At 35.2% G+C, this 18,156-nt stretch overlaps 1 protein-coding gene across 2 annotated transcripts in view; it reads left to right on the top strand.

Annotated features, from left to right (window-relative positions):
* TRAPPC12 (trafficking protein particle complex 12) overlaps positions 1–18,156 on the top strand; it is a 50,889-nt gene that overhangs the window by 11,896 nt on the left and 20,837 nt on the right. For both annotated transcript variants that reach the window (XM_030945089.1, XM_030945090.1), the window contains exons 4-6: positions 947–1,060; positions 1,908–2,046; positions 12,990–13,102. In XM_030945089.1, coding sequence (XP_030800949.1) covers positions 947–1,060; positions 1,908–2,046; positions 12,990–13,102 — 366 coding nt within the window. The remainder of the gene's footprint in view (positions 1–946; positions 1,061–1,907; positions 2,047–12,989; positions 13,103–18,156) is intronic.

The raw sequence follows: 18,156 nt of genomic DNA, 5'->3' as shown, positions 1-18,156 counted from the left end.
AACATGATTATTTTATATTACAGTTACATTTTTTTATGTACTAAGAAACTATTTGAAAAAAATATTACTTTCAGGAATAGCATATATTTACTTTACAATGACCTGCTGGATACATGTCTCTTTAAAAACTCCTCTGTATAATAGAAAAGTATAACAGTTAAAACCTGTGAAGCATTAATATGTGTTTTAAGTTTTTGGTTTGTTGCATCAGACTATACAAGGCAGAAACATTATTGGGATATTTCTGTTGAAAAACTGATTAACAGTGTGAGACTACAGTTTGATTTGTCTAACTAGGAATGTCTTTATTCTATGAATTAAAAAAATTAAGAGTATTTTGAAATTAGTAATTCAGTGGAAATTCAAATGTTTGTGTTTTGTAGGTGTAACAGTTGTTATTGTTCTGAATTTATAATTTTTGCATTGTATTCTTCCTTGTTCTTTGTTTTTGATTAAGAGGAATTTTGTATCCTGGACAATGCTAAAAGTTTATTTTCATTAAGTGAACTGTAGGGGTTATAGTCTGAGATACTGAAGTCAGTGAGATGAGAATGGGCATTGAATACTTTATGACCATAGAGTACCTTTGATATTATTGATAATACATGGCTGGCAATTTTTTTCTCCCTTTTTTAGGAGAAAACAAAGTTGTGAATATTATAGTATATTCATTTATATAATCAAACATGATATAGCTTTAAGTTTAGAATTCCATATGGTATTGTATATTCTTTTGTTTTAGTGACCTGGTGATGTTAATACTTGATTTCCCTTTTTGCCTAATTAGACATGCAGCTTTGACAAATGACATTCTGCTTCTCACCAGCCCGCTCTCCTGACCTTGTGATTATTACTGATGGGTACATGTCGCCGCTGCAGGCAAAATCAGCAGTTGTGCATTTTAGAGACTTGATGATTTTGCTACTTATTTTTTTCTTCTTCCCAGAGCAGTAAAAACTGGAGGGCAGCAGTTGACTTGTGTGGGAGGCTTCTAACTGCACATGGTCAAGGCTATAAAAAAAGTGGACTACCTGCTAGCCATACAACGGATTCTTTACAGGTATGTTTAAATATGCCCTTGTCACTTTTTTACCAACAATATTCATAATAGCTTTTTTTTTAACATGATCAAACTCCTTTTCCTAATTGTAACAGAGAAACTGAGGTTATTTAAGTATTTTAGCAAGACACTTTCTCTGTTCGCTTATGTAAAGTAGGCCTTCATTTAAAATTAACTTAGTTTTTTTAAGGAAAATCCAATCTTGATTCTGTGTTTTTAGAGGTTTTTGCACTAGTAAAGTGCAATCTGTTTTGCTGTTTTCAAAGACTCATTCTGCTAAAGTTTAGGAACTATCTAGATTGTGAACTTTATAGTAAGATTCCACACGTTAGAAGTGTGTTTCATGTTGCTTAGAAGATAGGAATCCAAATTAATAAAATATTGCAAGTGATTCAGATGTGACCAGATGAGAACTCATGTTTTTGACCGTAGTGATTTTAAGGCTCATGGTTTTTCACCAAAAGATTTTAAAGATACTGTAAAGTTGGAAAAGCAGTTAAAATACCAGATTGATAATTGGTACATGCTAACTCATTTCAAAGAGAGATGCTCCAATTTTGAGGCAGGCTAGTTTTTAAACTTCGTCTTCAAAATCTTGAATAAATCTTGTTTATCTCTACAAACGATTAAACATCAGTCCTCTGAGCTTTGTTTTAATGATTTGATGAAAAGTACTGCGTAAAAGAACACGTAAGTATAAATCCTGATTCTTTTCAGTAACAGAGAAACTCTTTACTCAGCTTTTATCAGAAAAAGTTGAAAAGTTGAAATTGTATTGGATGTGGCTTCTGATAGAAGCTAATAGCAGACCTTGTCTTTCCCTTTTCTTATATGTATCAATTTTTAGCTGTGGTTTGTGAGACTAGCACTGCTGGTAAAACTGGATCTGTTCCAAAATGCAGAAATGGAATTTGAACCATTTGGAAATTTGGACCAGCCCGATCTTTATTATGAATATTACCCTAATGTATACCCTGGACGTAAAGGTAAAACACTTGATTTGTGAAATGCTTTTCTTTTATTCCCTTTTTAATAGTCATTATAAAATATTGTTTGGATTCAGGGGGTGTTTAAGGCTAAAGCATTGGAGAGCTTGGTTATATTGGTTTTGGTTTGTTTTTTTTCCCCAGAAGAACATGATTGATCAGTGCATTACAGTATTGCTCACATTATGGAGGTAGTGATAAGAAGTAACAACAGGTAGAGCAATATAGGTAGGCAGTGTATTTCATGATGCTGCTACAGAAGAATGTTTTTAACAAGTAAATATAATATTTTAGTTCAATGATACTGAAATTAAATACTCCCAAACTCAAATAGTTAATTTTACCCAAAACCTGGCTTGAAAGATGGTGAGAGAATTTGTGGAAACAGACTCTATAAGCTTTTTTCTCCTCAGGTAGTATCACTGTGCTATTTTTAATACTTGCACACCCATATGCTACTGCAGGTGTTATTTCCTGGTTTCTCGTATTAAAATAAAAAAACCTACATTTAGAAGTAAGTTAATAATTCTCCTTAATTGAAACATGATTAAATGCAATATTATTTGCTAAATAATTGAAGGTAAGTAAAAATCAGAGATTTACTGTGTATCTCATTATTGAAGAGAACAAAAACAACACCAGCTTCAATTCTTTTTAAGCAGTTTGTCTCATGTTACAAATGCACTACTTCCCACTGCTCCAAAGAGCCCACAGGTTAACCACATAGCTCCATTACTCAGGATATTCTAGCTCTCCAGAAGTCTGGGTTTGAAAAATTGCTATTTTTAAGAGCAATTTTGCTCTTGTCCAGGCTATTTTGAAATTTTATTTTTTCTATATCTGTTATTTAGAAAATAATAACTCTCTGATGCAAGTACACTGTTGAGTGTTCTTAATGTTCTTTGGCTTTTGGATTTGAACCCACAGTGTGTAATAAGACATTTGTAAGAAGCAGTTGTTACAGACAGTGCCACTCTGAAATCTTACAGTGCATTTCACATGAGATAGCCTTGATGGGGTAACCTAGAAAGATAGAAGATTTTGAGGTTTTTGAGGAAGGGGGGTTGGTGTCAGACAGTTCACAACTTTTTGCAGATTCTTTTGCATAGTGATGCAGAAGGTCAGTTGCAGCCCAGCAAGTCCAGTGGGGACCGCCTATAACAACTCCCTCTGACATTACTCATCGTCCTTCAGGTAATCACAGGCAATCCACTGGGAAGGAGTTGTGTCAGCTGGAAGAGTGAAAGAGGTCCTGGTCATCAGGTTGGATGGCTTTTTGGATCTGATGTTGTTAGGGCAGCTGCACACACAATAGCAATAGTTGTCTCCCACGGGCCATATGTATGTCTCCGCATCTTTTTCAATATTAAAAATAGGCTATTTTGTCTAAGAAAAATCCTTGCAGGTCGTGTCAATATTTGAGGTACTTGAGTGCTCATGCCACTGATGCAGGGAACAGCAGTTCTGGACAGTCTGGCCAGGTGTTGAAATCACCTGTTCTGTGACTGAGCTTTGGATCCTGGAGCAATCACTCAACCACTGTGGCTATTTCATTCAAGTTATGAGGATATTGATGGTAAAAAGAGGTGAGCTTAAGGAAGATAGTGTATTTCATAATTATATGCCTCAGTTATTTTTTAACAGTTGAACATAACAACTGGGACCATAATCTGATCATTTGTGAGAAAAGTAGGATCAAAGTTGGATGGAGTTGACCTGCTAGTTGTAGATATCTCATATACATCCAACGTGGGAACAGCTATTAAACATTCCTTACATAGTTTTGAGAAGAGAGAAATAGCATTTCCGGAGATGTAGGAGAACACAAGCAGTTGTTTTTTGTCTAGCCTTAAACTATGCTATGCTGGATTATGGATAAAGAAATTTAGTATACATGCATTGTTAACCACCTAATTTAAATAATAAAATACAGATAAATCATTCCTATATTTTGGTTGAAATATATTAGTATGAGTACACAATCCACTGCTATTTGGCAATTTTGTGTGTCATTTTGTGGTGTAATAAGCCTAAAAGAAAGGGCTTAATTTCAGCATTTTAATTTTGATTCATGTTATATAAATGGAGTAAGCACTTAAAAGTCAATTTAAGAAGTGAGAGTATAGATATAAATAATGTTCTCATTAATTGTAATACAGATAATACTTTTCGTGTTCAAAATATTCCTGATAAAAAATAGTACATTAGGAAGTTTTCTGGGTTTCATGCATGAAGTAGGGGAAGTTTGAAACTTAAAGCAGTGAGAGTAGCCCTTCATCCATTAATCTCTGAGAAGTCTGTCTCAAAGAATTTAAGTTACAAGTAACTGTAGAAAAAGTGAAAGATGCTTTTCCGTTAATTTAACTTAACACAGCCAACATAAATTTCCTCTGAAACTCACCTAAAGCTGTTTCCCTTTCAGTGGCACTGCTAATCTCCATTTCCTCTTCATATTTTGTATGGCATTTGCAGCCATGATGTGTATTGATCCCAATATTGTTGTCTTTATCATGGCTGTCAGATCTTGTCCTTCTGCAATCTTCCTTTCCTGGTTTCTATGGACTCTTTGTTCAGTCACCTGCTTTGCCTGCAGGAGTGCAACCTCTCAGGACATTGATTCTGCTGGGATCCTTGTGTTGGCCAGTGGGGCTGGTTAAGGCACTCATAGATCATTGCTGATTGATAAGGAGCAGAGAACAGACTGTTCCCATTTTCTAGTAAAATCTTAAAAATCCTTAGTTATAGATTTAGTTCTTTAAAATTCATCTGCATGAAGAATCTAAATAGTCATATATTTTTCTTTCATAATAGGTAGGTCTTAAGGTCAGGAACCCTGTTTCAGATTGCTTCCTGCGCATCTTCATTGTTCTGTGTGGGATATGTAAGGCTGAATTTTTGTCATCATTCTCATGACAGATGGATTTAATGAATTTTTTTTAACGGTTTTAACTTTATATTTACAGAGTCTGACCCACTTTTCTATTCATACCATTTTTTGTCTCTGTTCCTTGTGATATATAATAAACTCTCATATGATAGCTTGCCTAACGTGAGACAGCATTTCCGTTGGTAATGCCTGTGTGTTTCTGAACCTGTGAGAGCCAACAATTAAAATGGAACATTAAAATGCTATTTCATTTTTTATGAGGTAATTTGGTCTTATTTCTGGTTAATAGACCAGTAAGTTCCAGAAAAGTCAATGCTAACAAAATCAGTCTTCTAAAGCTACAAAACTTGTGAATAATTTATTTTGTATTGCAAAGGGGAAAAAAATAAGCTATGCATAAGTGAAAATTGAACTTCTGACCAGAAGTCTATGTAACAGGGGGTGGGGTTTCTTTCCCTTTACCCTTTTCATTTTCTTTCTGACAATGCAGCATCATTTGTATTCTTCTAAATGAAATCAGTCTTCTGTTCTCTGATGGGAAGTGCCTAAATTAGGAACATGGCATTAAATATCTAGTTGTACGTGTCCTAGAAACTTACTTCATAATGTATTCCTGCTCTTGACCTCTGGTTTCAATACCAACACAAGTTTTCAAAAGTGTGGCAGTGTTGTGACTAGGGATACACTAGTGTGTCCTGTGATAGGATGGCACTTCTGGGTGGATAGTGATTGTTTAAAAAAACCCATGAATTTTTTATATATATATATATATATATATATATATATATTTTAAAAATATACTTTTTTTCTCTATATATAAAATAGTGTGAGTCTAGATATCACAACTGCTTTGGCATTTTTCACTATTGATACTTCTATGACATTACTAATATCCACTGTATTTAGAATTTTTATCAAAAATATTACAAAATTGATAGAAAAAAATTGTGTGTAATTTTATTTTTAATGTGTCCTTAGTTACTCAAGCAATGATCTTAATTTGTTTCTTTTATTCAGTTTTGAAATTCCAGTCATTCTAAAGGAATAATGTCATACATGGTCTAGAACTGTCACACCAACCCATGTTGTTAACAAGTTTTCAGCACTGATGCTTAAGGTGAACTGTAGTAATTGTTACTACATTTTGTAAGCTTATAAAATAGCAAAAATTGTGGTGAGAAACTTGTTTTATGTCTACAGAGATACTGTGTTAGCTATGAAAACACTTATTCACTTAGTAATAAACACTTAGTATTTCTCTAATGCCCACAAAAGACATTTTACAGGAATCTGAACTGTGTATAGTGCAGAGGACTAAGTACAGTTGCAAGGTCTGCCTGAAGCTTGGTCCTGTTTCTGAACGTCAGCCTATGCCGTAAGTAAGGACAGACTTGGTTTGGGGAAATTATCTCCTTTATGTGATGTCTCTGCAGTGGCATTTGGCCATTTTGAGTTTACTGTCTTCCTTTTTCTCTTCTGCTTGTCCATGCCAGTAGGAGGCAGGCTGGCTGAAGCTTTCTTTTTTTTAATTTATGGAGTCTGATGATGCTATAAATCATCCTTTTTTCACCTTCCTCAGGTTTGGTTAGTGGGATAACTGTGGCAGAATGTGAAGTGGTGTGGGGAAAAAAGATTAATAATAATAAAAGGATTAATAATAAAAGATTGTGGTAGATAGAGAAACAAAAGGAAATAATCAATTTAAAAATAAAGATGATAGAAGAAATGCACAGGCTAAGAAATTATGTCTTAGAGAGTGCTCCGCTTTGTTAATAAATTCTGCAGGAAAGCAGAAAAAGAATACTCCACTATATTGTTACATGTGGTACTGGTTTTTTCTCATGTCTTACCACAAATACTGCCTTAAGTTAGCACTCCCATGTCAGACTGATTGAGTCTTGGCATTTGCTCAGCAGAGTTATTCATTCAAGCTCATGTTGGCAGTAAAAAGCATATTAAAATCTCTAGTGGAACTGGTTACCCATTATTTTGTTTTCATGATTGTGTACCTCTCCACTGCCTCTTTAAATTCACTGTTCTGTTGCTTCAGAGCTACTGTCTACCTGTAAAATCAGCTAAAAGAGCTTGAATAAATACCATTCAAATGTTGTGGTTCCAGTTAGTTGTCCAGGCTACTCAGACATGGAAATAGAATTTTTTTCTGAAATAATACAGATATTTTTTTTAAGAAATGTATGTGTAATCTAATGGGGTAAAATACTGCTAAAATACTTAATTGTGCATTCTTCTTTCCCAAGGCTACATAGTCTTATTGAAAACAGTATCAGCTTTACACAGGATTTCTTAATACTATGAGCAAGTAACTAATTTCTAAATTCTGCCTTATTACAGTTATCAGTAGGTAAGATTTAGGGTGATCTCTTTGCTGCAGGGCAATTTTTGTAGTTTTCCTGCATTCTTTCTCTTATGTTTTCCTTTCTTCAATGCAAGTAACTCCAAATTACTGAAGAAGTATTTTTGAAACTTTTTAAAACCAGATCATGATTCAGAGTTTCTGTTCTTAGGTCATGTGCAGTTAAATTGTAAAGTATATGCAAGCATGTAGTTTCAGATAAAATTTTCAAAACATTTTCTTTAAATGGTTACAAACATTTAGTCTCCTGTCTGTCATCTTCAGTCTCTCTGGATTGATAGTAATAAAAAAAACCTTGGAAATTAGTCTGTTGAAATAGGATTTTTAAGTGTACTTTTAATTTCTAGTCAGTGAAGCTAGGATTTGAAGTTCACTACATTATCCCTCCTAAAAATCCTATAAATTTTGGTAGAAGTATGTTTGTGTATATAAAGGCAAGCATATACATCTCTCTATGTATAGATAAGTGTAAAGCAGAAGATTTTTCAGAAGCTTGATACAGTGAAGGAATGAATGTTTCATTTGTTTTGGTTTGGGTTTTTTTACTGTTATAAAATCCCACTTCATCCTTTCAGTAATTGATAATCTGCTCGTCTGTTGCTTTTGGGCATTTAAGATTTGTTGAACAAGCTGTAGAAGGCAGACCAGAAAGCATTTCTGGTTACTGGTTTGCAACAAGAAAATTCAAGGATGAAATAGTTGGTCATTGGCATATTCTTCTCTGCTCCAAAAGGCCTGTAGATCAGGGCTGCAGTTTGAATTTGATTGACATGAGGTGATGTTTATGTTTTGACAGTTATGAAAATGTGCAGCTGTTCATAAAGAAATAGAAATTGAAATCTGTGGTCTTAGAAAATCCTACCTGATCTTGCTCTTTATTCCATCTGTTCCCATGCTTTCAGTTTCCCATGCATCCATTTTCCTTTCAGCAGATCTTTTTTTACTTTTGTATGATGGTAACACACACACACATATATATATATACTCATATGAATGAGATTAATTCATGTGAAAGGGACAATCAAACATCACATTCTTTGAGAAAAATCTCCAGTGTATTTAAAAGTAATTGCTAAGAAAATTGTCTTAAAATTAAACCATTTTCCATATTATTATTCCATAATAATTTTTATATATTATTATGAAGCCCCTAAAGAGGAGCAACAGAGGTCAACTGTAAAATATCAAGCTAGAATAAGACCTGCTTAAATTAAAAATAAAATTTCGATATATAGCAGTAATTGTAGGGTATTGCCTTCTGTGGAAATTATCTAAGCTTAGCTGGCAAAGTTTTACTGTGTAAGGACAGTACTGTAGAAATTGGAAGTATGAAGTAGAGAGCAAAATCCATTCTCCTATGCACTTAACTAAACATTTTAATTGCAGGATATGCTAATTGTTTTAAATACTTCCTTGACATGTTGCCCTGCTAAATGCAGTACTGAATGAAATGTAATACAGTATATGAGTTTGGTTCTGAGTAGTTTTGCAGAAGACATTCTATGATAAATTCAGTGTTTATATAAAATTTTTTTGTCCCTAGTGGGATGCCACAGGAATAGATATGTATGCCTGCTCATAATAGAAACCTGTTATAAAGAAACATGTCTTTCCCTGAATGCTTTAAGTGGCCTAAATGTGAGGAGGTGAAACCTTTCTGACCAGATAATGTAATCCTTAGTCTAACCAGCACCTGTATTATTTCTGTTACAGCTGAGTGCTAGTGCAGTCAGTTGTACTTCCCCTCCCCCATATAAGTGTGTTCACTGAGTGAAGTATAGGTTTTTTCCCCCTGTTAATTTCTTTTTTCATTAAATTTTCTGCTCCAAACTCTACAACCTGCCTTTTTCAGACCTTCCTAATACTATTACTATTGATCTATTCGAGTCATCAGCAGACAGAATTTACTTCTTCCCAATTTTCTTGTTAAACCAGATAATGTAAAATTAAAATCACAGTGTTTTCTGAAAATCTCTTTTGCCTTTTTAAAGTCTCACCTCTTGTCAGCCCTGATATAGCTGTTAATCAGTTACAGAATTACATTGGTGAACAGATCTCTTTGCATGCGTTTTCTATTACTGACATGTATTTCTTTTTGAGAAGTATATGCGTATTGTATTAGCACCTTAAATAAGTAGCACTCATTGACAACTTTACCAAATCTAAGTAAATTTATGGCCTTTTTTAACTAGAAAATCAGTCTATTACTATAGGAACTGAATTAGATGTTTTCCATACCTCATATAATTTAACTAAAAAGAAGTTTACTTGTAGACAGGAACATATCTGGAAAAATGCACTTAACCAAAAATCTCAAGAGTTTATAAGCAGTATATTTAAGGTCTTTATTTGGACTGAGTGGCTTGAATAAGTGCTGCAGGTTTTTTATGAGCAATTTGCTCATCTGATTTGACCTGAAATTACACAATACTGTTTACATGGGCTGGTAAGAAAGGCTTATCAGTGGTAAAAGGATGTTTCTTTTGTCCTTTCCCCAGCTGTCACATTTGTATGAGAGCGTGTGTACAGTTTTGTCCTTTCTCCAAAGAAAAAGAAAAATCCTGCTATTCAGAAGGATTACAAGGACTCTGAGGAAGAGGGCAGAAAGAGCTAGTGTTTCTGATATTTTAAATAAAGTTCGTAGCTTACTTAATAAGCAGTAAGTAATGGACATTGATGGGGTGGATTTGCTGGATGTTTACAGTAAAATTTCTTCTGTTTATGTCATGAATTTCAAAAAGAAAGAGAAGAAACAGATGCTAGAGTTTTAGGTGCTCCTGTGAGAAATTGTAATACAAATTCTGGTTTGAAAATTCTTTACAGTAACTGGCCTTGCACCCCGAGCCAGCTTTCTTCTTCTGGTTTTGTTTGAGAGATCTGTCACCACACTTGATGTACTACTGAGGATCTCGCTAGAGTGTTTTTTGGTCACAAGCTATGAAGGAAATACTAAGCAGTTGAGAAATAATACATCCATACAGTACATTTTGAAGTAATACAGTTCTGAATGCGTGTTACAACTGAGGATTTAGTTGTAATAGGAAATAAATCAGATTCTTATGGAGTTTAAGTTGACCTGGAGCCGCATTCATCATTCTGACATCCTCTGACACCACTTCTGATGATGTACATTGGTCATGGGTTGTTCTTTCCTTTCACAGGGGTTGTGGTAGAGTGGTTTCATTCAGCAATACATAAGATCAATACTTTACAAAATACAGAATTCCAAAAAACTGTATCACAAAACATTATGTAAATGTTACTACAAATTGCTAATGTGAGATGTTTCATCTGTGCTCCATTAAATACCTGTCTATTTGTGTGTTGACTAATTCAAAAACTAATTCAAGTTTTCTGTATGAGTGTTTATTGAATTGACCTTTTGTTGCATTTTACAAGAGGATGTAAACATACAAACTTGTTCAGAACTGACAGTGCTGCAACACAATCCGTAACCAAATGTCGTTAAACCTTCGGTTTTTTTCAAAATTTTCTCCCCCTTTTTTTACCTTTGCCTCAGAAATCCCATTGAGTGCAGCAGAAGGTGCATAATTAGTAAATTAATACTACCTTCTCCAAAAGAGCAGTACTAAACCAGCTGGTTTTAGGCACTGCTTTTTCTAACAGGATTACTGTTGGATTGTGGAGTTACTCGAACTTGGTCATCAGAGAGGTAGTAGAGATAGAACCAGCTGGAGTTCACATTTGCTTCCATAAGTTTGCAGTGCAGTTTGCAACATGTCTGCAAAGCAATTTTTCTCTGGTATCTTGGCACAGAATTTACTCTTAAATTATTTTCCACTTTCTTTTTGTTGTTGTTCACTGCCTACCTACACTGACAGTATCTTCTGTCATGCTAAGCACTATTCAGAATACATGCATAAAATATTTCACATCTTTTGTGACCGGTTGAATCAACTTCTACATGTCTGTTAATAGAACTTCAAAGGTGGTTTTATTTGCTTAAAGTGTTTTCCACATATGATGATGCATGAAACTCATGTGCGTCCGTTACAGGAACTCAGCAGTCAGGGAAGCCATTGGGAATAGTTAGCATCAGCAAAAGAGAATTTATGTAGACATAAGTGGCTTACTGTGAAGGTCATAATTAGTGAGTCTTGTGATTAAAATTTTGTCAACCTTTAAAAAAGTCTAGAGGCAGTGACTCATTTTGTATAGCATTTGACATACAAGCCTGTTAAGAACAGGTGCAAAAATCTATTTAGAAAGCTCCTGAGTCCTGTTTTTGAGAAAAGATGAGGCAAGAGGTAACTTGAGAGAGATATCCCCTTAGAATATATGGATAGCAAATGTACATATTAAAATATTAGAAATGTGGTGATGCCTTGGAATGGTTACCTGAAACAGAGGCTAGACAAAATCAAGAGAATAAAAAGAGGGTGTTTTATTGAAGACCTTCAATAGGTACACCTTGGGCAGTCAGAAGCCTCTGAGGGGCTACCCCCCAGATGGACAATGGTCATGAGTTTTTCACACAAAGTTTGGTCCATTTCCATTATCAGGGGTTAATCCTCCAATTACAGTTTCAGGTAATGAAGTCATTTACTCCAAGTTTGCCCCCCTCCCCCCAATTCACTGTTGTTTACATCTTCTGTGGCCTGAGACAGTAAGGTGTCCTTCTTGAGTTTCAGGCCTAGAGAGGAATTGTTTTGTCTGAATAAAATGGGAGAGCAGTAGCTGACAGGCTGTAGAGTTTTCGAGTTATACACTAAAGCAGTACAGGATCTGAAAAATATAAAACCTGAATTGTAAGCCAGTGGTTGCATGGTATTTTGCAAGGCCTATATCCCCATTATGCCACCTCTGATTTGGTTTCACTAGTGGTGTTTAGTTTATGTTTGGTATTTTTGTCTGAGTATCAGGATTATGCAGTTAGCTGAAAGCAAGATGTTGCACACATTAGGATTTGGGTAAACTCCTGAAACTGCCTGTGAAGTCAGCCTGGATGTCCATTAATGTAGACAATGAGGTCTTTGGTACTACTACTACTTATTATTATTATTGCTATAATTATTATAATAATTATAATAATTGAATAATAACAACAATAATAACAATAACAACAACAGTAGTGGTAGGAATAAACTAGTATGAATTTATTTTTCTCCTCAAATATTGCTTAAAATTCCCTATTCTTTGATGTTTTAAATGAACCAGAAGTTACACAAAAATATGCCAAGAGGTTTTGCATGCCCCAGTTATATCTCTTTCACAGGCGTACTTTGAACGCCAGTAATTTCATCTTATTTCTCCTACATTGGTTGTAAAATATACATAACTATTAAATGCTAGTAGTAATGTAACTGCAACTAAACTTCATGTTTTTAATCCTTCATTTTAATTAGTTTGAAGAAATTTTAAATGAAACATTATACTTCCCAGTACAACTTGGTTTTGAAAATTTGAGTTAGGTGCACCTTCTTCTTGCCTTCTTGATTATGGTTTACTTGTGTTCAAGATGTTTTAAACATGTCACATGATATAGCTGAAAAGAAGTTTCCTGTTTTCTCATCTTTTACATTTTTCAGTAGAAGAAAAAGATATGAAGGCAAAATGGACTTTGTGATATAAGCACTAGTGAGACATACCTTTTTTATCATAGGCAAATCACAAACTGATCATTATAGCAAACACACTTAACAAAATTAATTGTGTTTCTAGGTTCCATGGTTCCTTTCTCCATGCGGATTTTGCATGCCGAACTTCCTCAGTACCTAGGAAATCCTCAGGAATCACTTGACAGACTGCACAGTATGAAGATCATTTGCACCAAGGTAACAGCATCTCTAGGCACTAACATCTCGTAATGTTTAAGAAATAAATTTTACTGTCCTTACAAAGAACATTAAGTTTCAATTATGACATTTTTTACTCCATCTTGATGAAAATAAGAAGTTTGCTATTAAAAGTAATGAAGTGCCTCTTGCATTTTAAGAGATCCTTCTCTGTGGTATCTCTGGCTCAATTGAGTAGAGCAGAGGACAACTTTTGTGCTTTTGCCAGACAAGATGAGGAGCACAGTAAGCAGATGTGTTTAAGGGCAAGTAGGAGAGATTTATTTCCTTCACTCAGCTGTGTCCAGCTTGCTGAAAAGAGTTGTTAATGACCTTGATCCTTCAGAAATAGTCCAAATAACTGGTTTTAGAAACAACAGTCATTTAGGAATATAAATACAACCTGCTGAGTTTGGTTGGGGTTTTTGTTTTGTTTTGTCAAATGCTACAATAAAAAATTATGGCCTAAATTATAACATGGGATTTGTCAATGCTGAAATTGGAGTCATGGTGTTGTGAGCATGAACTTTATCCACTAAAACCAGCAACCCTGAACCATAAATATTTGCCCTTAAATGTTTTTCGTCACAGAAGTCTTTCCCAAGCTGTCTAATGCACCAGTAACCATGAATTTTACAATGTGGTAAACTGTAGAAGAAATGCAACATTATTGCTTTATCTATGACACTTGAAAGTTCAAAACTGTACATAAGATAAACATGTGTGATTACTTTTCATTTTCAGTATTCCTTGCAAGTTTCCTATATTTACTCCTTAAAATAACTTGGATAAGGGAAGTGGAGGGATTTGATAATTGCCAGTTGTGTAGCTGTAATGGTATTACGTGTACGAGATCAACTTTCTTCTAACACAGTGATATGTAGGAAAACCAAATGTTTACTGTAAAAAGCCCAGTTCTTTTTATTATGAGGGGAAAAATTGGATGGTTTAGGTAATAAGAGGTGAAAGTGGTATTTTTTTGTAAAGTTGGAAAGAATTGATTTGGAAACTGTTGAGAAATATATCTAATTTGGCCAAGAAGCGGTACTTCTTAGCATTTGAAGACTGCTGTTACCTCCATCTAATATCAATGTCCAGCTATTCTCTCCAGCCCTCTTCTTCATAAACAGTCCTCAATTTGAAGTAATTCTGTTCTTTTAGGAAATGCCATACACCTCTATTGCAGGATTTCATTTCAATGACATTTGCCTGCCCCAGTCTGCAGCAGATCAGCTGTTTCACAACTTGGGTTTATGCAGTCTGGTATCAAGTGCTACACTGTCTGCCCTCAGTCATGAAGGTGCCTCTAGGTTCCAAAACTAAACTGGTTTCTAAGTTCCTGAATCTTGTAACAAAGAGTGAAAACTGAGTGTGAACGAGGGAGTGACTGCTGAGCAGGGCATCCATCAGCTGTCTGGCAGACTAGATCTGGCCATATCTCAGTTACAGTGTATTCAGCCATGATTCTCTGCAGGTTAAAGATTGCTGGTCAGTAGAGGAATGAAATAAAAGGAAATTACCTCTATCCCCACACACGTACTCCTTTACAAGCACTTCAAGTCATCTACAGCCTTGAGGTGTGTCGGCCTCGGATGTTTCTGTACAAGTTCATATCCTTAGAGCATATCCAGTGTACCAAGGAAGCTTTTAAACTACAGTACAGCATTTTGTTTGAACATGAACTAGGCTGATTATTTGTTTAAATAAGGTAAACGGAACATGGTGGAGAAGATTAAATAGAAATAGAGTTAGAAATTAATATATACATATTTCCCTGCCCACTAAATTCTTGAAGATCAGATCTCTTTACTCGTGTTCTCAGTCCATCAATTGCTAGTGACCTGGGCCACTGCGAATTCTGTTATCCCTCGTACCCTTGGAGAAGGCTGCTTCAAAGTTGGCTCTACCTCTTCCACAAGCTCTTCTGAGGAGTCTCTTGTTCTCTGCACTTGGTGTTGGTTCAGAGATTGTCACCTCTTTGCCTCTGCCTTCGTGTGTCTGAGTTTGCAAGGTTTCCCCTGTGTTAGTGTGTTCAATTGCAGCAAAAAAGACAACAATATCCCTTTGGTCCTGACAGCTTCCTCTGAGGCAGGATACGGGAGCCAGGACAAGCTATTGTCTGTGCTGATGGATGCTTCTTTTTAAAGTACAGTAGACAGATAACTTCTAACAAATAAAACATCCTTCTTGGAAATATTTCTGATCAGTTATTCCAGATACCTCATTCCAGATTACTTCATTTGTTTGCATTCATTTAAATACCTTAGTTTTTGGAGCAATTCAAGGACAACTGTAGAAAGAAGAGTGTGAAAAAGGACAGCTTGTAAAGATAACTGTGTTTTTAAAGACAGTTGTGAATTTGTGGCAGTTTAACCATTTGAAGTCAGGGCTGGCTGATAAAGAACACTGTATATATTCTGATTTTTGTATAGAAAAAATCAGAACTGTTTTGTTGTTTGTCTAATAATCTCAATCTCAACTGGAATGTTCAAGAATATGGTTCTAATACTTACAAAAAACCATGGCATAATCAAGAAAGTAACATAAAGGATGTACACTCATTAGTATTAATATTTGTATGTGACACTTGGGAACCATTTGGGTTATAACAGAATTAATTGGGGAGCTTTCAACCAAAAGCCTCTAGTGTTTTACCTCCCTATTTTAAAAAGTGGAAAAATAATCTTTGGTCATCTGTATTTACAGAAGGGCATACGAATCATCATTATGTAAATGAGATGATCTTGGAGTCATAAAAGCTAGAAGAAAGAAAAGACCTATTAGCTCACCTAGTCTGTCTCTCTGCAATGCAGAGTTGTTTTGTAGTTTTTAATGAGCCAGCCTATGGTGCTGAGGCCACATCCCCTGGGAGGTTAGTCCAGGCTAATGGTAGTGCATTCTGATCATAAGAAAATTTGTCTTTCTATTTCATTTCTCTTTCTTAATGAAAGGGTGAGGTTTTTTTCCTATCCAGTACTTGATTTTAATCTGCTAAATTCTTTATTGCTTTTTGTTGTATATGTTCTACAGACACTTGTCAACTTTAGATTAACCATTCCATTTAAAAATGGAATGGTATTTATTTTGGTTACTTGGTCTTTACAGCCTTCATCTACTTTACATGTCTCTGGTACCTGAAGCAAGATTGGAGGTTGGGTGCAAAAATGTAATTTTAATTTTTCCTGAATATATGTTTCCATATATATTTTTCCTGCAATAATGTTTACCTTTTCCAGTATTCCTGCAAGTGTCTAATCAAGATCTGCTTAGATATTTTGCATCTTCTTCTATATGAACAACATTTGGGAAAGAAATTATCTGTAGTGCCAAATAGGTGTTATAGGCTGGGAGAGGAGTCCAGTGAAATTGTTACAGTCTCTGTGTTATTGCTGGTCTTCCCAATATGAGCTGCTTCAAGGAGTTGTTACGCCTCTAAGTCTGCCTTGAAATAAACAGTCTTTGAACAGCCAGGCAATAAGAGTAACAATAGTAACTTAAATCACAAAACGATTTGTTCTTTTCAAGTGTTCATTTAAAAACATAGGCATCATCAATTTAGTGCTAATAGTGCAGAAGACATGCTAAAAATGCATAGCTGGAGACCAAAATGTGAAAAGGACAACTGTCAGGCTAAATGTAAACTCCTCTTGCCTGTAAGTACCTATGCTTCCCTAGATGCTTGAGGGAGAGCTGGAAATTTACACATTTCATAGCATATTTCACTTTTAAACCCTTATCCCTCAACAGCTAGAGCAGTTGGGCTCTTCTGCCAGGTGAGTGGAGCAGTGGCAAGTGGGTTAACACTCTTGCTTCCTAAAAAGGCCTCTGCAAGTGTTACCTCAGCAAAACTTGTCAGAAATACTTTGTGCCATTGCCCATCAGCCACAACTTCTGTAGTTCTACCACTCTCCTTCATGAGTAGTTATGTTCCTCCCTGGCCCTTTCATACACGCTCTTCCATATCTCCTGGCCTTCTGTTTTACTCCCAAATTGGTGAACTTGTCAGTCTCTTTGAACTTGTCAGTCTCTTAGGTTTGATTACTAGAAGCTTCTAGTGGCTAAGGTGACATAAGTTTTCTGGTTTTCATATGTTACTTCAGTCTAGAGGGTATTTGTCTTGACACCTTGTTTTTAAGTTCATAGAAACTATGATGACCCTGTACCAGTCTGAGTACCCAAAAAGCCACAGTTCCAGAAGCACCAAAAAAAGGCTGAATGGTGGTATGCATGTATTAGCAATTCTGGCACACAGGCAATAATAGATAGGGAGTGAAACAGAAGACTTGGTGAAGTAATACTAGCCAGTGAAACTAATTAATGTGCATAACAATAAGGGTTCAAAACAAGAAAAAGCACAGCTCATATGTAAAACTGATTAATTAAATGGTAGAAGTGTTCAATCATATTTTTCTTCATAGTAGGAACCTGGGTAGTTAGAGCTATGTCATGTGATATTGCTAAAATAAACAGTTTGCCACCTAAATATTTCATATTGATTAAATGCATTTATTTACACTGAGAAGCTGTTAGAATCATTAATGTTACTATTAAACAATTGTTGGAAAATGGGGAAATACCCAAATACTGGAAAACTGCAGGTGATGTTTTTGTACTTAGGGGCAAAAGAGAGATAAACCTAGGGAATAAAACAATTAGCCTCAGATTATCACCAGGCTCTGTTTTAATGATGTTGAGCTTGAGGTCACAGCTAGATATCCCCAAGTAATGTCACAGAATGGTTAATGTAATACTCTAATTGTATGCTAATAACTAATTCTTCCTTTTTTGATTATGTTAGTGAGAATGTTTTCAGAGAAATCCGTTGTCTTTTTAAACAAGACAGCATGTTGCCTTGATGAAGGCCCCTTATTGCATTTATACCATTTAAAGAGTAGGAACTTTGGGCCTTACTGAACCTGAGAGGAAATCACTAGATATTTTGTAGGGGAAGAAAAAGATCAGGGTTTTTAGACCACAGAAAGTATATTATAAAGTGGTTTGGGTTTGTGGGAGAGAAGAATGCGGGGTTTTTTTTCTGACAAGGTGTCTTATTA

The sequence above is a fragment of the Camarhynchus parvulus genome, chromosome 3 (genome assembly GCF_901933205.1).
Source record: "Camarhynchus parvulus chromosome 3, STF_HiC, whole genome shotgun sequence".
Classification (NCBI taxonomy): Eukaryota; Metazoa; Chordata; class Aves; order Passeriformes; family Thraupidae; genus Camarhynchus; species Camarhynchus parvulus.
This window is presented reverse-complemented; position numbering and strand designations above follow the sequence as displayed.